The sequence below is a fragment of the Numida meleagris genome, chromosome 2 (assembly GCF_002078875.1).
Source record: "Numida meleagris isolate 19003 breed g44 Domestic line chromosome 2, NumMel1.0, whole genome shotgun sequence".
In the NCBI taxonomy this organism is placed as follows: Eukaryota; Metazoa; Chordata; class Aves; order Galliformes; family Numididae; genus Numida; species Numida meleagris.
In genome coordinates, this window is record NC_034410.1 from 46,598,389 (window position 1) to 46,624,811 (window position 26,423).

Sequence of the window (26,423 nt, forward strand, 5' to 3'; positions counted from 1 at the left end):
GCAGCTAGGGAGATCTTTCTGTGTCAGCATGGGTGGAGCTAAAGACACTGAAAGGGTGATAGTGATAAAAAAGACTAGCAGAAGATAAGCATTTTTGATGGAGGCATACCCTTGGGTCTTTTTTTTTTTTTTGAGCAGATCTGTGTTGTTCAAGAGCCTGACCATAGCCAGGAAAATGTTTGGATCTAAACCATGAACTACATGAAACTTATTCAAGTGTATTTTAAATTCCATCCCTTCAAAAGATTGGTGGTGTTACATTTTTGAGGAAATATGTTTTTGTATGTAACGTGTGAAAGTCAACATTTGAAACTTGTATGCATGTGCATGTGGAATCTGTCAGGTTTTAGTTATATTTGGTATGTTTGCTTATTAATTTCATACTTCCTTTTCATAGATTCAGAACATATCAGAAACTTACCTGAATTCTGCTCGTTGAACCTATCTAATTTCATATACTTTCGTCTGAGACCCTTTGTCTTCACAACTCCACAAGATCCAAGAGACTTAATATAGCTTTTGAATTTAGTAACTTTTTCTCCTTTTCATGATTTATTTTAAATAGTTCCATAGCATTTGTATAAATAGGTGTTGTGGTGGCTGTTCACATGTGTTGCTGCATTTGTATGTAATTAGTATTTCCTGGTGTACAGTGGTGCTCTAGTATCACTGAGGTGTCTACCAGCTATGAAAGACTTGATTGAGTGCCTTAGAAGCAAGAATCTCCTTTTGGGAACTCCATTGCATAGTTACAGAAATGAATGACTGATAAGCCAGTCTTGTAGTGTTTACATTTGGATTTGAAGTTCTTTGAAGCAGGGACTGTTTCCTTGTTACGGTTTTTCTGCTCAGCAAAAAAAAAAAGTCTGTGTTGCTGGACTCTGGCACAGCGTGCTAACTTGGTGCACACTGTAAATCACAGGGATATGGATAGCTTATGGAAAAATATTTATAGATTGATCTTGTTATATTTTTGCAGAATCATGTGAACCCAGCAATGGATTTTACGCAGACTCCTCCAGGAATGCTAGCCCTTGACAATATGCTGTACTTCGCTAAACATCACCAGGATGCTTACATCCGGGTAAGGCTGCTGCTTCTTTTAAGTTCTGTGCTAGTCCCTGTTCCTGCTCATTATGTCCTGTTTATGGTTCACTTTGAAGAGGAGGCACAGAATCCCAATACCATTAACAAGAACTAGCTCTAGGAAGTTAAACCACGTTACGCTAAAACATGTGTCATGTCTGTAAAAGCTGAGTCAAATATTATAGATAGTACTTTTTGCAAGTATACTTTTTGCTTAAGCCTGGAAAGGCTAAGCTTCCCTTAAGTGAAGGGAGACTTGCGCATTTTTTGGATGCATGGTGGATGTCCATAAGCTCAGAAATGAGTATTTATGCAGAATTCCCCACTGTGTCTACCAAAATTGTCAGGGTTTGCTGTGGAAAGGAGGATTTGACCAGCAAATACTTTAATAACTGGCTGACTTGGCGGTGTCCTGAGAGTTAAGATGCTCCTACTAAAAGTACTTGCTGAAAAATAGAAAAATAGGTAAAAAGTGTTATGATTCATTTGTACAACCTGTTCCTGCCCCCTGCCCACTCTACTTCCTACATCTGTTATTTCAAGAGTAGTTAAAACAAGCTGTAAGTTGCATCCTTATGTGAAGAGGATACAACAGAATAATATTGGCATCTGAATGGAACAACTTTTACTGATTTGTACTGAATTTGATTTTTTTCCATGAATGAACCTATTGAACACCAATGGGAGTAGAAGATGATTTAACTTCCCTCAAGGAAGTGTGTGCACAGACCTGCATAAGGAAGATTGTGTAGAGAGACAGTAGACAGACAGATCAATTGTTTCTGTTAAATAATGAGTGAGCTTTTAATATGCTCTACTATGTAGTTTTTGCTCAAATTAGAATGATGTCAAGTCTGTAATAGGTTTGTGCAGATGTCCAGGCCAGAATGATCCATGGGCATAATAGAAGACCACAAGATTGCCAGTTTTGCTCTGTAAATATTTCTGCTTCAGTCTTAATGTAGCAGTAACTGGTAAAAGAAACTGTGGCAGCACACAGTGCAGCAATAGCTATTAAACTCTATCAACCCCTGAAATTAAGGTTATTTCACATGCCAAGCAATAGTATTTTTTCAGGATAAACTATGCTGAATTGTGGTTTTCATTGTAAAAATATATTCGGATACATTTTCTCATTAAAATTTGGATTTCTCATTTTAAATTTGGTTAAGATCTGGATGGTGTTACTTCATAGACTTCTTTTGAAAATGATAAATGCAAAGAATATGCTTAGTAAGGGTAGCCAGCACTCCTAAATGAGAGACACATGTATTTTGAATAAGTCTGAATGAATTTAAAGAGGACAGAGACTTTGTTTTCAACAACAACAACAAAAGGAGCTTTCACTGACTTTCTTTTTTTTTCTTATTTTGCATTTTCATATTGCAGATGCCATTTTAAAAGGTCGATTCAGTGTAGCATGTAATTAGCCACTTTTTAGGAGGACTTCGGTGTGGCTCAGCTTTGTTGATCTAATGCAGTATTTTTGCTGTTGCATTACCAATAATTTGTGTAGTTATTTTATCTTTATTCTTGTATGATTTCTCTTACAAGATTGTCTGAGTGTGCCTCATGTTTTTTCCACTTGAGACAGAGGAAGCGTACACTAGAAATGCCATACCAAGGCATACTGAAATAAAATTGCTTGCTCAAAGTTGCATTGGGAACTGCTACCACACCTTGGGTGAATGTTAGCCTACCCATCGTTCCAGTGTCCCACTTAGTGCTCACACCAGAATTTCTGGCTGTAGTGACCATTATAGCATGCTAAGAGCATGCAGAACACATCTGAGATGAAGGGTGATGCACAGCTCCTCCAGTGCTATTGAGGCTTTGATGGCTAATAACACCTTTTCATCTGCTTGACTTGCTACCTGGTGAATGCTGGTTCTCTGTGGGCTCTAATCTACCTGTTTCCTTGGTTTGAATTCCTTTTCACACCTAACATTATTTAATTTTTATTCATGTCCTTTAGCTTCCAAAGCTCTCATAGCACAGGTTTGCTCTACTTGTACAGACTGCTAATCTCACTTAATGTTTTTCAGATGCTTTTATATTCTTGTATCCTAAAAAAAATACTCTCTGCACTCAAGAGTGAAATTTCCACAATAAATTGTTAGCCATACAGACAAATAATACTTGCATACTGAACAACTTCTTTGACAAAATCTCTTCTCTTTTTTTTATCATTATTGATACTAGGAAACAATTTGTTTCCCAGGAAGAGAGATTATTTCCAACTTGGCCTTTTGCAGTGCCATTAATTGCTGTACCATAGGTCAATTCCTAAGCCCCAAAATGAGATAATATCTATGCTGTGAGATAATTAAAATTGAGATTGGAAACCAGCATTAGTTTAAAAATGAACTTGGGAAATACTAAGTTTCTACTGACAGAATATCGTCTATTAAGTGAAGACAGTATCAGAAAATTGTGATGACTTCACTGAGTACATCACCAGTGCTGCATTTTAATGGGCAGCACAAATCTCTGTAGTCTGACCTCTTAGTTTCCTAGGATGCCCCAGCTGCATGGCCCTTAGTAAGGTATCTTGTATTACTGAAAAAAAGTGGGAAGGGAAAGGTGAGAAGGCAGGCAGAAAGCAATCTCCTCCCTCTTAATATTTTTGTCCTGTCTCTCATAACTGATTCTGCTTATAAGTAATTTGCATAATAAATGGATGAATTAGATGAGAAGAGTGGTTGAAGATGAAGTTCTCTTCCAGCAAGCAGAGGCAGCAAGGCTTCCAAGACCAGTACCAAACAGAAATACTTATAGCATCAGTAAATATCTTTGCAGTGTGTTGAAGAACATGGGTATGAAGACAGTAGAGGGGATGGATAACTCTGCATCTTGAAAGCAGAAAACATTTCAGGGTGAAAACATGGGTGTCACACAGTGAAAAACAAAATAAAAACAAGCAATTTTTTTTTTAATTTTTCATTCTTACCTCCTGACAATTCATTTATCTTATTTCTTTTTCCTTTTGTACACATTCATTCTTGAAACTACAGTCATACGTTGTTTGGGGTTTATTGTTTTACTTAATGTCATTCTTCAGATAAAGCATGTTGTTTTTATTTAGATTTTGAGTTAATTGTTTTTTAATATCACTTTGTGTGCTATATAATATGATTGGTTCTTGCAGAGGAAAGGTTTTAATACTGAAGAGGAAAAAAAACCAGCATGTTTTCTTTGATTATGTGGTGTCCTTAGCTGTCATATGGATTTTTCCTTTTTAAATTCATGTTGAATTCATCTCTTATTGAATTAGCTTTTCATTCTTTTTTTTTTTATTAAATGTTTGATGCTATCAGTGACTTCAGTAAAGTGCACTGCATTTTTTTCTTGTTCCATTTAAATAATCAATTGCTATCATCAGAGGCTTTGCTTTTAAAATGTGGTGGCATATGCTACATGGAATGCGCTGATGGAAGTAGCGTTGAATCTCTGCAAGAAATTATAAAAGTTTCCACAGGAAAAACTGGCAGCTTCCCAAGCTACATAATTATAGGACAGTCAGAGTGTATAATTAAAGTTAACAGTGAAGAAAATGATTGGAATAAAGCTTTGTGACAGATAATCTTTTTTTGTTCTTTTGGATCAGACACATCCCCCCCCCCTCCCCGCCTGGTTCTAATTTGTTCCTTTCCGAAACTACTTCAGTTTCAAGTTATACTAATTTTAAAAATAAAATTATAAGTTACCATTTAAAATAGACTGTATTCAATGTAGACACCTTGAGATTTTTCTTGGTGGTAAATTGTAGCAATGTTCCTTTGGAACTTTCCCGAGCTGTAAAATGAGTCTGATGAAAAATCTTTGCATGGAAATCCTGTTATGCCATCATTGCTATGAGTGTCTCAATGTATTGATGCTCTGTTGTTGATTTGTTTGGGAACTCAGGATGAAAGACTATTCAGATTCATTTTATTGTTAAGATACAATGAGAGGTATAAATATCTGAAACAGAAATATTTTCTATGCATATGTTTGTAGGTATGTATTGATTAGCCTGATTTATTTATTTTTTAATAGAATCACAGAATGGCTTGTGTTGGAAAGGACCTTAAAAATCATCTAGTTCCAACCTCCTGCTATGGTCACAGTTGCCACCCATTAGATCAGGCTGCCCAGGGCCTCATCCAGCCTGGCCATGAATACTTCCTGGCATGGGGCATGCACAGCTTCTCTGGGCAGCCTGTGCCAGTGCCTCACCACCCCCTGAGTAAAGAATTTGCAACTAACAGCAAACATGAATCTCCTCTCATTTAGTTTAAAGCCATTTTCCCTTGTACTGTCACTATCAGACTATGTAAAAAGTCGGTCTCTTTCCTGCTTATAAGCCCCCTGCAAGTACTGGAAGGCTACAATGAGGTCTCCCCAGAGTCTTCTTCATGTTGTACTGTTGTAAAATAATGAGATCATAGTTTATTGTGGAGAACAAGCTAAAGGAACCAAAATGGAAAAAAACCTGTATTTGTAACCCAGACAAATCTGATAGTTCTTCATTGCCTTGCGTTTGTCTGCCATATTTGTGCCTAGGATGTTTCCATAGATACAGTAAGTTTGTAGTTTTAATAAACCAACTCCTACAAGTGCAGTCAATGTTTGATTAGGTGTTCTTGATAGCAGGTAGCAAAAACAACTATAATTCTCCTGTTGTGACTGGGCTGCTGTTTATCTTGGATCTTGGCTAATTCAAGGGTCCTTGGACAGAAAGGGAAAATACCATAGGGTAACTGAATATAAAGGAGCTACACCTAACTTCTAACGTGCAACCATTGAAATGTTCTCTTATTTTGTATTTTCCTCACAGGCATCTAAATATTGTGATAACCTGTATCTGGGAGGGAATGCAGAATTTTGCTAGAGTTTATTGTGTTTCACAGAACGTTAGTCTCAGAGAAGTCACGTACAACATTGCCTCTGGTGGGGTCCTTGAGTCTCATTCTAATGAATTTACTTTTGATGACTTACAAGTTGGTGACTTGTCTACATTTTTCCTCCTGTACTTACAACCAGATATATTCTAACAGATCTGTTTCCTTCAGTGGAGTGAGATTCTGCCTTGAGAACAGTCGTATTGTGTCTCCTTTTCTTGTTTAAGCACAAAAGATTGGTGCTTGTGGTAGAAACTACAAATAGATGTACCAGCTCCAGGTCTGAGCACTGACTGTACACCTGCTTGGATTCTGCTTAGTTGGCTATCCAAGTTTGCACTTCCATTCTTTGCCATTTATTAGATGAGCAGTTTCTTCATACATTCAGTATGAAAAAATAAGTGTTCCATCTAAAGAGATCGTCTTAGTATAGCCTGGAATTCAAGTGCCGCATCTGCAGAAGATGTTTCTGCCTTTCTCCTGACAATTGTATCTATTTCATGCAGATATTGGTTAGATATTACATGTAAAATTGGCAGTATAGAATATTGTCAACAGGATGGGAAAACAATATTGAAATCCGTTCTGCAGAGTTGAGCTCATTGATCCCGTGGTATGTTTTGTAATGGACTCATTGCCATTATGTTTTTGTGAATAATGTGCAAGATACTCAGTGGTATGTTACTAAATTTTCTGTTCTTGTATTTAAAGCAATGTTGGACTTCGAGCTGATAACTATTTTGATTAATTGAAAATTAGAAATTGAGCCAGTTTAGAGTCAGAAATAGAAAATCCCCTTTCCTCTGAACCTGCTGAGCTGGAAAATCAGTTACTCATACAGCTGTGATGCAGAGACACTTCCCCAGCAGCTTTTTGAGTGGCTGCTTTTGGAGTGGTTGAAGTTCTCTTCCCTTGAACCCTTCAGAAGTCACACTGGAGGAGCAGGTGCTGTTTGTGAGCCCCTGTGATGCAGGCAGGAAGACTGCTGGCATGCTGCAGAGACCTTTCAGAACTTTAATGGGTTGAGTCACAGGCAGGCTGCGCGCCAGATACTTTCTAACCCATGCAGTTGTTGTATAGGAGGCTGCCTACACATCCTTCCGCCAATTCACAAAGTCTCTTCATGCCTACTCATTCTAGCCTGATCAGATATGAGTAGTCCAACATATAATTTCAGCATTTTCTGAAATAAAACTGAGCCTGATTTCTGCCATGCTATTTTTTTTTCCAGAGATGACTGGAAAGGAATGTAATTTATTTCTGTTCCTCTAAAGGTAGTGAGAAAGGCAAACTTTGTTCTGTGTGTCTTCCTGGTGTGCCTCGTGAGACAATGTAATTTTCCACACGAGGCCTCATTGTCTGTACCTGGTGATTCCCAACTTGATAATGTGCGCTTCTCTTTTCTCTGCTGTAGTTGGGAACAGAATAGCTATGGAGTTGCACAAATTTTTCTCATTTATTCTGCTTGAAGCTCTTGAGATGCTGCTGACTTCACTGATGTGAGACAAAGTTTGAAGCTTCTCACGTGTATCCATACCACAATAACAAAGCACTAGGAGGGCTTTTTCACACTGTGGGGGAAAAAAAATGGAAAATTAAAAAACTTGCTGCATTAGACAGATACTGTAGGCTCTTGAAAAAGGAGAGGGCTGAGGAACATATTTTCTTTTCACATTTGCATGGGGCATGGAGCGAGGAGGAATACTCAGCATTTAATGTCAAGCCTGGGCCTGTGGGATGTGAAGAGCAGACCCTGGTGCAGCTTCTGAAGACAATACAGCAACTGAGCCTTCTCATCTTTTTTAAGTCTTGCCACCAAGCAATACTGTGATCTGGTTGTTTTTGCAGGGAGTGGCAAAGGAAGGAAGAAACTATACAACACTTGAAGATGGATCACTGTTCAGCTTTTTATAGGCAAAACAGAAATACAATTGTGCTTAATGTTAAGGTGTTTATGTGAGAAGCAAAGTTTATTCCTAGATGGAGCTGCTCACATGGAGCAACTGCAGAACCATCCACATTTCACTTCTAGTAGTTTGGCACTAACTTTTGGTTTGCTTTAGAAGAAGAGGGGAAAACACCAAGGTATTATAAAAGAAAACTAGTTCTTGGAAGTAGCTGTCTGTGTTCGAAGTACGTTTTGGCTGCAGAATCGAACGTTGGCTGTAACATTACCAGGACAGTTTGAATTCACCCTGGTACCTATGTATTTTCATACAATAACATAATTTGATTCTTTTTTTTTTTTTTTTCCCATTCCCCACTCCCAGTATGTCTCAGCTCATCTCTCAAATCCTGGCTTAACACATGGCAATCTAGTTCCTACCTGAGGAGAGCAGACAGAATTGTTGCTTTGTTTTAGTTTTGCCATGAGGAATTTCTGATGTCCCCCAGGAATCTGAAAGAAGGCTGAGAAAAAGGGAGAGGAGACATGGAAAATTGAAAATAAAATAATGAAGATAACAGAAGAGGTTAGAGGCGACAGTGCTGAGCAAAGAATCTCAAAAGAATGCTGATGATGAAGTTGAGGAAGATGTATTGCTGCCTTAGGAGGAAAGCAAAATGGAGAAGAGGATAAACTGAAAGTAAATCTTCCTGCAGCAGAGTCCCTTATCCTCCTCAGGAAGCATATCCTTAGGATTTGCTTCCTAGAATTTCTTAAGGTATCTGAATGAAATAGAAGTGGTCAATCCTGCCGCATGTGATAAGAAAACTTAGGATAAGGAAAAGCTGTGTGAAAAGTAAGGAAGAGCATCCCTGCAATTTTTTTTTATATTAAAATGCTACCAGATAATTCATTTTGAGTTTAGGTAGGGTTTTAGCATATTTAGTATGTAGCTCTCTGAACCTCTTGATACTAACCTATAGAAGGCTGCTAGGAAACTTGGTCTGCGTTAACACAGGATCATTTTAGAGACAGTACAATGAAATAGATTTGGGGAAATGCTCCTTTCTAATACTTCAGCAATGCTTGTTGAACTGTCAGCTGTGGGATTTATTATAAGTATTGCTGCAGCTGTAGTGGATCATGTTGTCTTTTGCTCTCTGTATTTACTTCCCAGTCATAATGAATCTCTATTCTATTCCCAGGCTCTGAGGTTGGTTCAGGAATCTAAGTATTACTTCTGCAGTTGCTGTGGGCAGTGTATTCTGAGTTGTTTTCATCTTTAATGTGAGAGATTAAGGGGTTGGCTATGTTGATATTCCCTGTGAAGGAGCAGTATTTATGCTTTGTGGTTTCATCCTACTGAATTCTGATAAGGAAGCTTTTGACTGTTATACCTTTCTTTAAAACTTCATTTTATTTCATCAGTCGTTAACTCTTAGTTGCAAGCATAAGCTTCATTATCGAAGGTGATGCAGATTTTTAAGTTCACGGTAGTCAAATATGGAAAATTCTCCATTTAGTCCATTGTCTCCCTGAGGAATCTGTTTTGTCCTCCCGAGGAAGTGATGGACTCAATGAATAATTCAGTAGAAGATGATAAAGAAAAAAAATGAAGCTTTCTGCTGTAAAGTGAGAAAAACTTTTGCTTGTGTTTCTTTCTGTTACTGGAGATTTTGCATTATTCCTCCATGATGTTGGCATGACATTTGAATTTATTTTATATTGTTGCTCATGCCACTAGTGTATACCTTGTGAAGATAGATGAGCTTTCCCTCAGTGATGTTGAGCACCAGTAATTATAATACAAGGGGAAGTACAAAAAATTTGCATTTTAAAAACAGGAGTCGAACATACTCTGTAGGGAGGAATACTCTTTATCTTTCTAAATGTTTTGTTGGACGATTGGATGCTGAAAGACTGCCTTCCACTTCTTGAAAAGACTATTGACTTCAGAGGAAACAAGGTATTTCAAGTAATTCATATGGCTAAATCCCAGAAGAAATTCAGCTGTCAGCAGCTGCTAACCAACACTGCCTGAAACATCTACCTTAGAAACAATACTAAGCATTCATTTCCCTTTCTGATCACTTTGTTGTTGTTTTTTTTTGTGTGTGTGTGTGTGTGTTTTGTTTATTTGTTTTTAATTTTTTTTTTTACTTGGGAAATGATTCCCTTCCACTTACAACAGGAAATTGTAAATGGAAGAAGTGCATAGCTAGTAACCTAAAAATAATAAGAACTGTACAGACATGCATTCCACTATAACTGTTGTCAAATTCCCATGTCTTAACTGGGTACGGAGTTTCAACTGTAAAAATACCAAGTACATGGGTAACGCTGGCTTTCCTTAAAAATTTCAGCTCCTTGCATTTTAAAAAAATATATATTGCCACCTTCTATTTTCTCCCTCTCCTGTTCAATTCATCTCATTCTTCTTGCGATGTCATTTTGTTCTCTGCTCTCATTCTATGCATTTCTCATTCTTTCTTATTCCCTTTTTTTGTGAGTAGCATATTTATTTTCTCTTTTTGTTTGTAAATTATTTCATTTACTTTGTTTTTTCCAAGTCTTTCTCCTGTCCTGTTCCTTCATATCATTTCCTCAAACTTTCCCTGACTTCCCTCTCTGGGTAATATTTCTCCCTTTTGTTTTCTTTACTTGAGATTCTTGACTGGATTTTTTTTTCTTATTGTTCCCTAAAGAAAATTGATGTTTTCTTGCCTGTTACATGTATTTATTTTGTGCTTTGCCTTATTTTAAAAGGCAGTATATCTTAAAGGAACAGAGAAAGAAAAGATGATCTGCAGCATTCAGTACTCCTGAATTGTGAGATGGTTTTGGATTTTGTCTGTATAGCATCTGGTATATTAAAAGTCATATTTCTATGTTGCCTCTTCTCAAGGAAGGAGGGAAGGAAACTGGCAGAAGTAGATGCCTAATATCAAAGTAAATGCTGCTAAGCAGACCAGAGCCAAGGGAGGACTGGGGGAAGATAGGGTGCCGAGAGTTCTCCTGCAATGTCCATGGTTTCTGCATTTAAAGATTTGTTTCCCCCAAAGCAAAATCCAGCAGTTGTACCTGCCCGTTATGAAGTGTCTGGTAGATCTACAGCTCACTGTGGTGGATTTGTGAGGTGGCAAGAAGGACAAAGATAATAGGGTATAGGCACTTTATGAGTATTAACGATAGGCCTCCGTTTGAATGAAGGTTATGTGGGTTTGGTGAATTCCACGCTACTTTTCTTTCCTTGCTAAAATAACCACACATGATACAAATGTGCACTGATGACTCGATTCACAAGTATTTTCAGTCTAGAGCTCTGTTATGTTTTTCCCTACTACAGTTTCCACCAGTATATGGAGAAAACATGTCTATCCCCTGCTTATTTCTCCTCCATAACCAGATTGATAAAGGAAGTGAGAATAAAATCATGCCATTATTGGCTATATTTATAGCATTTTACTTTGGAACAGGATATGAGTCGTGAAGTCGTGAAAAGAGTATTACAAATATCCTAATGAGTGTTGTAAATCTGTTGCCAAGATTAGGAATGGTTTCTCTTTAGGTATTTATATGAAGAAGCTCTTCCTCCTCAGCCCCTTTTTACCATTGCTCTTGCTTAAAAGAAGATCCATATCTGTCAAATTTACCTACAGATATTTAAATGTAGTAAAGGGCATTCCATCTTCCTTTCCTGCAGAAATGTAATATGTTAGCTCTGCTTTATTTTGCAAAAACAAATTCTAAAAGGTGATGCTTGCAGAGAGTGTGAGTGAGGATCATTTCAAATCTGCTTTACATACTCAAATTGCCATTTAATTTGCTGTATCGCAATATGCAGTTCCTTAACTATTTTTCTGGCATTCTTATTGATTGCTGTAATTCTGCTTTACATTATATGCATATATGGTGTCACCATTAAATATTTATGTGCTCATGAAATGTTAATGTGTTGAGTTAATGTGAAACTCAACAAAATGCATTTGCCAGAAGCCAGCAGGCTTGCTGATCTGAGTGTTTCCCTTCCCCTCCCCCTTACCCTTTCATTTTGCCTCTTCACTGATTTTATTACCAGTGTTTCTCTGTTGTATCTAAATCTGTGTCAAAGCAGCCCCCTGCTCCAGTATGCAGATTTTATGTTTTATTATGTGAGAGATAAAATGCATAATAATAAAAGAGGAGACGTGATCCCAGGGAGCTGTTGAGACACAGCCTTGCACTGCGCGTGTGCCAGTCTGTCATTGCTCCTGCATTTGTGTTTGGAAATATAGCACTGTCCTCCATGAAAGAGACTAGAGCAGGATGACTCATCCAGAATGCGAAGTCATATTTGCATGTTCCTTGAACAGTGGCTGCAGCAATGTAAAACAAAAATTGCAGGAGTGTTTCTTTGATTTGATACAGCTGTTGCCCAGATATGACATGGAACAACCAGATGTCATTTGAGCCAAAAATTTTACAAGGAAAAGTAGGTCCTCTTGGCAGAGTGGTGAATATGAGTATGACGCCACCCTGTTGGAAAAGTCTAGCAAAAATTGGCTGGGTCAAATATTTATGAAATCCCAAATAACTTTCTAAGCCTCTGGTGGGAAGTCAAAGTGATAAAAAGACAAAGAACATTGGAAAACAAAACAAAGCAATTATCCACTTTCACAACAGGAAGAGCAACGTTCTTTTTACATCCCTGAGGCTGTGTTAGGAGCAGGGTAACAGTCGGAGGTTGCCCTTTGTACAGTAGGACTAAAATAGATACTTTTGCATGAAGAGATTTGGGCATGCCATGTGAAGCAAATAACTTGCCTACACGCTTTTGGCTTTTCTCTCTTTTCCACACTTTTACTAACTACCTGACAGCAAAGGCTTATGCTCATGAGAGAGAGGGCATGGATATGTGACAGTCGCAACTGAGGCCTGGGGGAGTGGGAAAGGTTTTGCTGGCATCCAGTGATGCATCATTCCTGCTTTCCACCACCAGGCTGTTTTCGGCAAAGTTCCAGCCTTGGAGCCTTTTATAAATCAGGGTTTAATGGGGACTCCAGGATTTCTAGAGAGGAGTACAACTGTCATGTTGGGAAGCAGTGTTGTTTTACTCTCTTGGAAGCTTTTGTTGCTGCCAAACTTGAAAGATTAAAAAATAAAAAAAAATTACATGAAAATAGGAGCTAAGGAGACAGGAGGAATGCAAATCAGAGAACAGTGTCTAAACAGTTGTTTGGGAATAAAATTTAGAGAGCTTCTGAGGTTCTGTGGTGCTTGGCAATATATCTTACCTTTGAAATTCATTTTTTCCTCTCTCCTTCGCTCCTAAGCTGTGCAGCAGCTATTTAGGTTGTATTTTTTTTTTCCTCTTTTGAAGTCAGTACCAAAGTTTGTTACTGCAACGACAATTCTTATTGCAAATCTGTTTTGATAATTTCTTTTTTCTTTTTATCTCCAGCCCCTATTTTACTTTCCTTTCAGGTTCACACCTTCAATGAAATCTGTATTATTTTCATAACTTATCTTTCACCCACATTGTATCCTCTTTTTTAGTTGTAGTGCTGAGGAAGGCTTTATTCTGAATGATATCTGATAGAGCAGAACTTAACGGTGCAGAAGTGTACAAGTAATTATTTTCTCCCATTTCTTTTGCACTGTCATTCAACTGGGAATACAAAGACTTTCCTTAAGTTGTTTTTGCAGCATTCATTGCTCGATGCAAGACTGATAGTTCGCTGAAACAATTTGCACACAAGTGCAAGTTTCTTCTGTAATGGAGAAACAGAGCACATTGGCTTGAGCTTGATTTTTGCCACTTGGATCTTTTGTGGAGCCTGAATCCAGCTATGCAACTTTTGTCATTCATAGCTCCTTCTAGATGTACACATGTCTATGAATCATTTTATCTCATCTCCTTTAACCTGCATATTTGATACTAAGTTATTTCTTTCTCTTTTCTTTCTCTTTGGTTTCTGCTGCAATTCCTTCTGCTGGTGTGGAACAGCAACGTTGCATAGGAATGGCAAAGCGTCTGAATCAGCCCTGGAATGGCACTACTTTTGTGTTGCTGCTTTGGGCATAGGGAGGCAACATTTCTTCTTTAAGACATTATTTTTTTTCCTATTTAGCTGGGGGAAAGATTAAAGTGTACGAAAAATTTACTAAATTCAGCCTGGTAAATGTTTTGTAAATGTTGGATGTGGAGGACAATGCGTCAGCTGATGGATTCTTCAAACTGATTATTTTCCATTTTGATTCCTACTTCAGATTGTCCTGGAGAACAGTAGTCGAGAAGACAAGCATGAGTGCCCGTTTGGCCGAAGTAGCATTGAGCTCACAAAGATGCTGTGTGAAATACTGAAAGTAGGAGAGCTACGTAAGTTGGCCCATTTATTTGACCTCTAAGAACCATGGAGAGAGTTCAGTGATACATGAAGCAATAACTTTATTCTTCTTGGTATGATTACGTATTGAATACTGGTGTTCAGAATGACTATGCCTGTTTTTCCATGTATCATACTAATTTTTTCTGTATCATACTAATTTGCAGACATTCCAGGGATGAGAGTGGAGTAGGGGCATCCTATCTTCGACTTTCTTCTGTGTGAAACAGAGCAGTTGCATAATTTTCAGAGGGGTCAATTAATGTCCCACCCACTGACTTGGTTATCCTCAGTGTAGGAGACTTCTTTCTCTTACCGTTCCATGGGCTTATCCTTAGATTGGCTTTATGAATAGTACAATCATTCATTTTGAGATTGTTTATCTAGTCTGTATCACTTATTCTAACACTGTGAAATGAAATATTGTTTTTTAATACAGAATGAACAAGCTCCTAACTTCTGGAGATACAGAAGTTATAACCTCTTTGTTCTCAGACTTTTGAGTTGAGGGCTCTGTTGTTACATAAAGAAAATATGAAAGTCATTCTTGCTATCTTAATTTTAGAAAGAAAATTATGTCGTATCTTTTTTTAGAGTAACTCTACAGTTTGGAAACATGAGGGTAGAAGAAAAACTAAAAATTTTCCCAGGAATAGCTCAAGCTCTGGTTAAGGGAATTTGCTTTTAAATGCCTTAATGCCATTTCCCTTGGTGTTGTTAAAGCTGAAAGTCAGTGTATGATGGGCGTGTTTGTTTGCAGCAAGCTCCCACGGTGCCTTTTCATAGCTCTGTGAAGTAGTACAGACAGGTTTGATGTTGAGAAATGCACTGGTGTTTCTGTTGAAAGAAACCAGCTGTAGTACCAGTGGTTTCTGTGAAGTCTCACTAATCTACACCCCCAGAGCATCTGTTTCTGGATGTGGCAGTAAGGTTACATCATAGCTTCATATTCACAGGGGAGAGAGCTAAGGTTACCTCTAATTCATCTTGATGATTCGCCTGTTCACCAGTCCGCTTCCTTAATGGTTTTGTTTATGTGGAATTCTGTCTGTAACTTACAAAGGCTGTAATACTTTTACAATGATATACAGGAAACAGATTTCTTGAAAATTACTATCACAGATGCACATCCTAAGTGATCTGTGATCAGTAGTATATTTTGTTGAGAAGTGCTAACTAGAACTGACATCATAGGAAAATGTACATTCAGGTATTTGCAAATAAGTACTGTACTGATGAATAGGATTGGACATCTTAAAAATTATCAGCTACAGACTAGGGCTGAGGTGTCTCTGGTAGTTCATAAGTGTTATGTTTCAAAATATGCATTTAAAGCTGCCAGTGTTTCTTTAGAAATTCATAACTGGTCATTATTGTACAGGGATATAGAACTTTTTTCTAATAGTTTCTGAAGTCTACAATTTAAAAGCCACAATAAATTACCTTTTACTCATGAAATATTCAACAGTAAAAACTTCCTTGGAGTACAGAGTAGATAAAAGCTGCTAGACTGTCCATTATTTATGAAGAGCACTTTAATGCTGATTATATTGCCTTTGCTCCATTGCATTAAATACCTTTAGGCAACTGGAAGACATTTTACCGCTTTTTTTTGTCCTTTCAAGCACTGCATCCATCCTAGCAGAGGATTAGAACTGACATCAGACAGTAGCATTCTCACCCCAGCAGTTGCACTCATTCCACTCCTACAGGGTAAGGTTCTTTGACATTCCACAACTCTGATATGCTGGCAAATTTGCCGAGAGCAGGTAAAACAAGGCCATTTGTATTTCCTCCTTAGTAGCTATGAAAACTAAGATAACCTACATCTTCCCTATCTTCCTTTAAGTTTTGGTACATGACATACATGCTTCCGAGAAGAACATCTTAACAGACTCTTGGCTTTATAGGCAGACAGTAACGTAGTTAAATAATAACAAAAAAATGCCTTCTTTTAGCTGATGGATGAACAGTAGATTAGTGATGTGTGCAGACAGGCAGCTGTCCTCAGTGCTGTCACAGTCTGAAGATGTTTATAAGCCAATATCATTGCATGCCTGAAGTTATTCTGTAGTTAAGGCACATCAGACTGAGTATTTTTACTGTAGTTGTTGAGCAGGACGCAGATGTTGAACTGCAAATGTTCCCATGTGATTGTTTTGATGGGTAGTGTTTAGGGGATTCTGGAAAAATCTGCACTCAGACTTTGACAGACCACAGAGGTCTATGCCATGTGTAGGAGACATATATCGTTCTAAGGATTCTATCAGATAACTTCTTCACTGGGTTTTCTTGCTTTCTTATTGTGGAGAATTTAATTTTCATGGCCTTCTGTTAGACTTGATTCATTTATAGAACATTGTTCCTCAAAAGAAAAGGTCTAAATGCCAGTAGATTGTAACTCCTATTATGCTGTTCATGTATGTTCTTGCCATAGATTTCATTGCAATTATTGCCCAAGTTGCAGAATTGAAATGGGCATCACTGTCCCTTCTGTCAAATAGAACGTGCTGGATATTTAGTAGGTATGTAGTGATGTTCATGGTTGTGCCTGCTGAGATGAAGGTAATCAGATCTCATGCTTCAAGGAGTAAGCTGATTGCTGCAAGGGCCAGGAAGTTATTTTCTGCTTTGCACAATCCACAGTGTGCAGTGTAGGGTTTTCTTCTGTTCTTTCCCTGAAACCATATTGGTCACTGCATGATCAGCATTCTACACTTGAGGGCATGCCTGGGTTGATTTTTCGTTTTGCTACAGCAAATCCAGTATTTTTATAACTGAATGTCATATTTAATTTTTTCCCCCTTTCTTGAAAGCTAATTGCCTTTTCACCCTCCTCCTCCTCCTCCTCCTCTTAAATTTAAATAGACAAAAGCCCCAGAAATAGTAAATAAAATTAGATAAGGGAATTTTTAATGTTCTCATATTTCTTCTTGCAATTTCATCTTCTGGAGACTAAAGCCTTTAAAGAGTCAGGAGTTGTTTGTTAGGAAGCTGAAAAACTTCTCTCACCAAGAAGGTATTTCGTAAAAGATAACAATTTTTCATCTTAAACTTTTAATCCTATCTTTAATGTATAATAAAAAAGTTAAAAAGAAATTCTAACCTCCTTTATCTTAGCTTTTTAACTCACTCATTCTTACATATATGCATTGAATAGAATCACAGAAGCATAGAATCCTTAGAGTTGGAAGGGACCTTTAAAGGTTGTCTAGTCCAACTCACCTGCAGTGAACAGGGACATCCACAGCTAGATCAGGCTGTTCAGAGTCTGGTCCAGCCTGGCCTTGTATGTCTCCAGGAATGGGGCTTCCACCATATCTCTAATCTGTTCCAGTGCTTCACCACCCTCACTGTAAAAGATTTTTTTCCTTATATCCACTTCTTTATCCTCTTGCCCAAACAATCATGTATCAGATAACCCCAGTTGCAGCAAAAATTCTGCAGATCTTGAGTGAAGGCCATGTGGTAATCACCATTCAGCCGGCTTTGAAAACAATTTCAGTGAGGGGGGGAAAAATCTAAGAGCTATATTGATCTTTAGTTTTAAGGGTTACTTTGGAAACATTACTAGCAAATTCCATTCCAAGTGTAGAGACATTAAATATGCTCATCCTTAATGCAAAGTCAGTAATTTGTGGAGTCATCTGAGTTATATTTTTGTATGCTATCGGAATCTCATTTTATCAGATATTCCTCCCTCCTGTTTGGTGGCAGTCCCTCAGGAAAGAGAGAATGAAACTTCCCTTTCCACAGGAGATATATATATATATATGTATATATATATATATTTTGTAATTAACCTTTTCTTAATCTAAAAAGTCATAATCTCTTCGTGTTTATGGTAAACTTTGGAGTTCCTGCAAAACATCCAGTGTAATCCTTGAAAACATGAGTAAAGCTGCTACAGGCAACTTTTAAGCAAGATTATTCATTGCTACTTCTGTCATCAGGGACAGTGAGACAGATGTCTGAAGGTTACTTTCTGCACATGGCACTGCTGGCCTCAAAGTTTATACAAAGTTGGTTGCTGGGTTGGTAAGCGAGGCATCCCACTAGTGTTTTTTCCTACTGTCGACAGCCATATGTCTGCCTTTTTCAGTCTTTGATCTCTTTGGAGCAGGGATTATAATTTGATTTGTATGTGCAAAGTGCTTAACCTTCTCATGTCCCAGATGTAGGACTCCTTAGTTCCTTGAAAATTACATTTACTCATTTTTCTATAAGCATGGAATGTGGAAAAAAAAAAAAAAAAACTTATCACTTTAAGGGCAAGAAATATTTAAGGATGTGAGGGAATTTCTAGAATTGATTCATTTCTCCAAAGAAAACAAGAGGTAACTTGATTAGGTATGCAGAGCTCTTTCATCTGGACAAGGACAGCAAGAATCAAGACCTGGAACTTAAAACCTGATAAATTCAAAGTAGGAATAAGGCATAGACACTATCAGTGAGGATGCTGAATTAGGGAAGTAGCAGAACAAAGCTGCAGAATGATGAAGAGAAAAAAACCTGTTGATTACCTGTGATTAGTGGAATCCATGACTTTGGCAAACTTGATATCATGGTGGAATGAAGTCTGTACTTCGTTTTAACACAGTCACTGGAAGAAAATTCTGGTATTTTTTTTTAAGACTATAATGGATGATGTAGTAACATGGAAGTCTGGGCAGGTGTATGACAGCATGCCAGATGACATGGGTAAATATATTGGATTATTGCCAAAGGCAAAACCAATTGATGAATTATGATCTTCAAAATGCATTTCATTTTGAAAACTCTCCATCTCTTCTGAGCATTGAAGAACTGTTCGGGCTTTTGAAGTTCCTGTCTGCAGGTTTGCATGTTACTTCAGACAGCTGGCATATACCCACAAATTTGTTTCTTACCTGGAAAAATTTTGGGACATTTTGCTCATTGTTTAGTGACAGGTCAATCCTGAGCAGATTGAATTTAAAAGAAAAATGAATTTTCAGTCCATTCTGGGCCTCCTTATTTTACTTCCAGCTATTATATTATAAATACAGATTGATTAGAAGTAGACAAAGTATTCTGGACTTTGTCACAACTTGTGCTTCAGCTCTGCAATAACATCTCATGTTTCACAGCACTTCCATGCAGCAGACTGGAAATTTCACAATTGCTCTGTTTAAAAGAGGCATATAGTTGCTAAATTAATTGCACAGAGAATTGAGCAATGTTAAAAAACTCGACTCAATGTTGTTTCAGTAGCAACTTTCAGTGTATTTTACATGTTGCTCTGTATACTTCAGAAATGCTTGTGTAGGGAGTGCTAAAGAATTTTCAGTTGGGAAGTAGAAAGTTGTGCAGGTGAAAAAGAGGGAACTGAGGTTTTGGAAACCCAGAATGATTTGGGGGTTAGCGGACAAACCCATTAGTAGTCTGCTAAAATGAGAACCAGCTTTAACTGTTTCCTGTAGTTCCTGAGACAAGGTTGTACTTGCAAAGGCTAGAAAATTTGCAGAATTCTGGGAAATGCATAAGATTTTGCAAATAACATCTCTTCTCTTGAGCAAGTGAATATCCTTTTAACAACCCCTTGCTGATCTGGCTCTGAGGGTAGTTGAATGTGCCACTACTTGTCCTAGCTGCTTCCTACACATGCATCCTCATGGATGCTTTCATGGCACTGGAGGCATTTTTTAATTGCTGTTGACTGGGTAATAAGCCCTCTGGAAGAAAACTTTAATTCTCTTAGAATAAACAAAGGTAAAAAATCTAAGTAAAAACTCGATAACTTGTCTCTCCTTATCTTTTTAAAACTTCTTCTGGCTCACAGTAAATATCTTCTTAAAAACTGAATCTGTGAGGGGGGCTTCAGAGCTTTAAAGGTATTTAAAGTCCAACTTGTCATGCTTCTGATAGAAGACATTAGACACAATGTCTGACTAACCAAGGGTGAGGCAGGCGCTGAGCTTCTCTGAAGCTTTTGTATGGTTAGCATGTGCTGCTTCTGCTGCTGTTTTCTGTGCCTTGTAAACATGCTGCTTGTGTTTGTTTACGAAGCCATCATGGTTCCTTTTGTTGCCTGGTGGACTGAACAGAGAAATAGAGGCGTTCTTGGCAGGTGCGAAGCAGGGTATATTCAACTTTTTTCATATAACTGCACTTAAATTTTTGCACTTAAATAATTGTGCTACCTGATAGTGTGGAAAGGTACTTAAAACTAACTGATCGTATACTGATATAGGAACTTTTTAAATGAAGAGGGTCATTAATCACTCCTGATCAATTAAAAAGAGAATGTTCTTGATGTATTTTTTGTAAAAGTTCTTCCTCGAGTAGCTGATCAAAACAGCGAGCAAAACAGAGCATTGAAAGCCTGAGATCCTAATATATTTCTTTTACCTGTAATTCAGTAGCAGTATTTGACTGTAAAACATCTAATTGTCCTTAATGTACTTTGTTGTAAGCATTTAGTGTTTAAGCTCTGTCTGTGCAAGTAAACATAAAAGTAAGGATGAGTAACCTGGAAGGTTGGAGCTGCACTGTGCGGGTGATGCAGATATTTAACATTGAGTTACTGACACTACCTACGTGCTGAAATACCATACATCACATTCATTTCTATAGACATGCTTCCTAATGAAAAGTCTTAAGAAAATTAGCTTCTAACAACTAAACTTTACTTGCCCTTCTTTAAGAAGCATAGATTTACTAGAGCTCTGAAAGGAGAAAGCTGTACACCCTCAGATATTTTACAGACCGTGAAAGTTCACATTCAGCGTGCGCTTTTAAGAGAGCTGGCTAAGTAAAATACAAGCAGGAATTTGCTGGGTTACATTTTGCTCTGCTTCATGATGAAGGTTCAAAAAGTGAATACAGCCACCCTTGAAAAGAAGTACAGCGCCTTTAGCTGTATTTATCGACTCTGCTTGTGGCATTCTCCATACCTGTATTAGCAGAAACTTTGCTGCAATTTTAAGGGTATATATCTTTATATACGTCAAGGAATTGAATTGCTTGTTTTTGAACATTTTTGATTAATTTGATCAATTTGACCAATTTCATAGCCAGCTTGTGTAAACCAAAAAAACATGTCAGTGTAATTTCTAAGTATAAAGCTTTAATGCCTTCTAGGAATGGAGAGGAAGGGCAATTCTGAATTTTGAGAGAGGAATTCCAGATAACCTGAAGAGTTGGCTTATGATACTAAAACAAATGTAAATGCGGTGTAGTGTCAGGGAATGGAGCTGAGGTGAATCCTGGCCTCCTCGAGATGGGGTTGTGTTTCCTCAGTTAATTACAACCCATGTGTTCACTGCCCCTGTTCTTCACAGACTTAAAGCCATTCATTTTATAGCTAGCATCGCCGAAACTTTTATTTTGTGATAGTTTTGATGGAGGATGGCCCTAGTTCTACTCAAGGGCATCTAATTTCTATCATATTTCTTTGCCTCAGTGTACTGGTAGGCCTATCCACACTCTCATGATAGACCCTCAGAAGCCTGCTCTAATTCCTTCTCACCAATTTTTGGGTGAAGTAGAACTGTGCTCATCATAAGCACAGGTTGTGTGGCTGTATATGCTGATAAGTCATTATGAGAATGTAAGTATGTGCAGCCTACTCCAGGAACCTGTCACAGGGGTCACTTTATTAATAGGGCGGTGCGCATGCACAACCCGTATAGACTCTTGGTCCTTGTCTTTGGAACCAAGTTGTATGAATTTAGACTCACGTACTTCTTAATTTCATGTACTGGGGATACTTGAACAAAATGAACTCTTTGTGGGAAGTTATTAAACGTGTAAGTGATTTTTTGAAGATTAGTTACTTGCCCCCAGATATCTTTCAGTGTACTGTTTTGTACCCTTTTGGTGTAGAGAACCGTGACATTTTCCTGGATCTTTCCAAGAAAAAAGTCATGGCTTAAGTTAGAGATAACTTTGTTATTTTTTTTCCTTAAGTCTTGTTGATTACAGATGTATGGTTGGTGTGGGGTTGATGCCTACGGAAAAACATGAGCATGGTCAAGAGGGTATTAGGACTCCTCCCACTCAGAAGATGGCCCAGCTCAGGTGCATTTACACTAATGCACACAGCATGGGTAACGGACAGGAGGAGCTGGAGGCCATTGTGCTGTCAGAAAACTGTAACATAGTCGCCATCACGGAAACGTGGTGGGATGACTCACACAGCTGGAGTGCTGTGATCGATGGCTTCCAACTTTTCAAGAGAGATAGGCAAGGCAGGAAAGGTGGTGGTGTAGCCCTCTGTGTTAAGAAAGAATGTGAATTTATGATAATGATGATAGAGTTCAGAACTTATGGGTCGGAATAAAAGCGAAGGCCAATAATACTGACATTATTGCGGGAGTCTGCTACAGGCCAACCAACCAGGATGAAGAGGTGGATAAGATGCTTTATAGACATTTGGGTGAGTTCTTGAGGTCTCTACCCCTTGTTCTTGTGGGGAACTTCAACGTCGTAGACATCTGCTGGAATTATAATACAGCAGAAAGGGAACGGTCCTGGAGGTTCCTGGAGTGTGTGGGAGATCACTTCCTGACACAGCTGGTAAAGGAGCCAAAAAGGGGAAGCGCAATCCTGGACCTGCTGTTTGTTAACGGGAAAGGTCTTGTGCGGGATGTAGAGGTTGGAGGCCGTCTGGGGCAAAGTGATCACGAAATGATAGATTTCTCCATCCTTGTTGAACCACGGAGGGGAGTCAGCAGAACTGCCACTTTGGACTTCTGGAGGACAGACTTTGGTCTCTTTCGGACCGTGGTTGAGAGAGTCCCCTGGGAGGTAGTTCTGGAGGGCATGGGAGCCCAGGAAGGCTGGGAATACTTTAAGGAAGTTATTTTAAAGGTGCAGGAGCTGACTATCCCCAAGTCACAAAATACGAGCCGACAAGGTAGGAGACTGATTTGGCTGAACAGAGACCTTTGGCTGGAACTCAGGAACAAAAGGAAAGTTTATGGTCTTTGGAAGAGGGGGCAAGCAACTTATGAGGATTACAAATATGTAGTGAAGTTGTGCAGGGAGGAAATTACAAAAGGCCAAAGCCCAGCTAGAACTGAACTTGGCCACTAAGGTGAAAAACAACAATAAATATTTCTGTAAATACATGAACGGTAAGAGGAGGGCTAGGGGAAATCTCCATCCCTTGTTGGACACTGAGGCCAACACAGTGACGAAGGATCAGGATAAGGCTGAGGTACCTAAAGCCTTCTTTGCCTCAGTCTTTAATAGTAAGACTAGTTGCTCTGGAGACACACAGCCCCTTGAGCTGATAGATAGGGATGGGGAACAGAACAGGGCCTTCATAATCCATGATGAGATGGTTTTGGACCTGATCCGAAAGCTGGGCACTCACAAGTCCATGGTGCCAGATGGATTGTGCCCTAGAGTGCTAAGGGAGTTGGCAGATGTGGTTGCCAAGCCACTCTCCATCATCCTTTGACTGTCCTGGCTAACTGGGGATGTCCCGGTGGACTGGAAACTGGCAAGTGTGACACCCATCTTCAACAAGAGCCAGATGATCCTGGTATCTACAGACCTGTCGGTCTCACCTTGGTGCCAGGGAAGGTTATGGAACAGATAATCTCGGGAGCCATCATGAATCAATTAAAGGTCAACCAGGGGATCAGGCCCAGTCAGCATGGGTTTATGAATGGTAGATCCTGCTTGATAAACCTGATTTTGTTCTATGGCATGGTGGCCCGCTTAGTGAATGAAGGTAAGGCTGTCGATGTGGTCTACTTGGACTTCAGTAAAGCCTTTGACACTGTCCGCCACAACATGCTCATGGAGAAGCTGGCTGCCCATGGTTTGGATGGGCATACACTCTGCTGGGTGAAACACTGACTGGATGGCTGGGCCCAGAGAGTCGTGGTCAATGGAGTTAAATCCGGCTGGTGGCCAGTCATGAGTGGTGTCCCCAGAAGAACTTGTAATCAGCCTGAAGCAATTGGTACAGAGACCAGCTAAAGGTGCTGTGCAGTCTCAGTGGTAGAGATTGATATTGACTGAAGGAATAGATGATGATATTCTTTTTCTAATTTAATGCTCTGGAGACTGATGTTCTTTCAGTCTGGAAAGTTCACTGCCTTTTCATATAATAATACATGATTATATTTTGTCATAAGGTTATAATCTGGAAGGGACCTGAGTATCATGAGTATACAATAGTACTTTACTGATGTGCTGTATTTAAAGCCATTACAAGTATTATTTGTGAGGTGGTATTGTGATTTACAGGCAGATGTTTGGAGGTGAATCCTGGAGTGTGTAGCCATTAGCTGTCCTTTCCATTTCCTTCCTCTTGTGTATTGTGAAGAGTACTTCTAATAAGTTGTTCCTTGCATTTGGAAATTATACGTTCTGATTGTTGTGAACACCTAGCACATCTGCAGGAATTTCAGTGCAACTGATCTAGAACTTGACCTGTTGTATTCCCTGACTGTACTTTATTTGTGCAATGCTAATGTGCCATTCCATTTTCTTTCTGTTTAAATAGCACACCATCATGCTTTAGGAACGTTTGAGTTGCATTTTCAGTCTTTACCCTAATATTTGCATATTAATAAGTCATTGAAAAACATTATGTAAATTTTATGTCATGGTGAATGTATTATCAAATCAAATGGCCTTTAAGGGTAATTATAGAAAGCTGCTATCAACTGGGGAGATGGAATGTGACCGTGGTTAGCTTTTCTCTTTTCCTATACAGTTAAGTACCAAAGTCTTGGAACTGATGTAAACGTTTCGGAAATGCCAGTAAAATGCTGGAGGGTGATTTCTCCTTCTTCTCCTTCTCCTTCTCCTTCTCCTTCTCCTTCTCCTTCTCCTTCTCCTTCTCCTTCTCCTTCTCCTTCTCCTTCTCCTTCTCCTTCTCCTTCTNTCTCCTTCTCCTTCTCCTTCTCCTTCTCCTTCTCCTTCTCCTTCTCCTTCTCCTTCTCCTTCTCCTTCTCCTTCTCCTTCTCCTTCTCCTTCTCCTTCTATGAAGCTATAGTTGAATATTTAAAACTATTTTGCCTTAAAGGTCTGGTTTGTTTGCTCAAACTGGGGACATGAAACTACTGCAGTCTCTGCATTCTGCAATCTAAAACAACAATAACAAAAAGTTGTACATGAAAAGTATTCCCTTACCAGGCAATTCAGAGCAACGGGAAGAGGAAATCTTCCTGCAGCATTTTTAAATTAGGAATGGACATCCTAAGACTGATTTAAAAAACACACGATCTCTCTTATTTGGCCCTTTTGAGACATCTGTTTTTTGAGATACTTTTCTCTGCATGTGTTGGAGTGAGTTTAAGAATATAAAATAGAGGTACAATTCTCAAATGTTCTTTTGATTGCAATAGATTGTATGGAGTTTCAAGGTGACACAAAATGTGTGACATATTTTTACAACTTCTGGATTAGGCATTAGAAACATTAGGTAATGATGGAGATGTTCAGCTGAAATTTTCAGACATCTTCATGAATGTTAAGGTTTAAAATCACATTGATTTTATATCCTTTGAACTTTCCAGTTAGCTGCAGTAGCAGCAGCATCTTGCATTACTTAGCTCTGAAAAAGCTGAGCTGACCATCAGACAGACAAATTTACACATCATTTCAGTGCACTGGAATAGCTATTTCTGTCTCTGCTCACTGACAATGAACAAATAACCAAGCATTTCCATCATCATCAGTTTCTTTCCTCCTCTTTTCCACCTCCAGATTCCAGGGGTGGGTGGTGACAACTTGAAGTGATTAGATGTATTTTCAGATATCTGTTCATTTTGAATTTTTTTTTAAAAGGTTTCTCCTTGTCACTGCTAAATTATGAATTTTTAAATGTTTTTATAGATGCTTTGGTAAAGCTGCCACAGTTACTGTTGAACAGAAACAGGCAAATTCAGGAAAAAAAACCACCTATTATTCGCTCCTGTTTAAAACTTCCTCTGCAGTGTACGTGTTCCTTTTATTTTCCCATTAAATGAACTTCTGCAGAATCCAATATTATGGTACTAGTATTAATGGAAAACAAAGCTTCACATGCATGAATAGTCATACCACAAGTGGTGTTTTATTGGAGATTGGATTTCACTTAATATAGCAGGGGGCAGTACTCCCCAAATGCCTTGTTGGAGCTTTGGCACAGAGGCAATTGTAAAGGACGCAGAAAGGGTTTGACGTCACCCTTAGCAGTAGGTTATACTCAGCAAGTTTGTGTACAGAGAATGTGCTCTT

General features: G+C 38.6%; 1 protein-coding gene across 8 annotated transcripts in view; it reads left to right on the forward strand.

The window, feature by feature from the left end:
• ELMO1 (engulfment and cell motility 1) overlaps positions 1 to 26,423 on the forward strand; it is a 302,503-nt gene that overhangs the window by 135,971 nt on the left and 140,109 nt on the right. For all 8 annotated transcript variants that reach the window (XM_021385868.1, XM_021385867.1, XM_021385872.1 and 5 more), the window contains 2 exons: positions 980 to 1,084; positions 14,104 to 14,212. In XM_021385868.1, the coding sequence (XP_021241543.1) occupies positions 980 to 1,084; positions 14,104 to 14,212 (214 nt within the window). The remainder of the gene's footprint in view (positions 1 to 979; positions 1,085 to 14,103; positions 14,213 to 26,423) is intronic.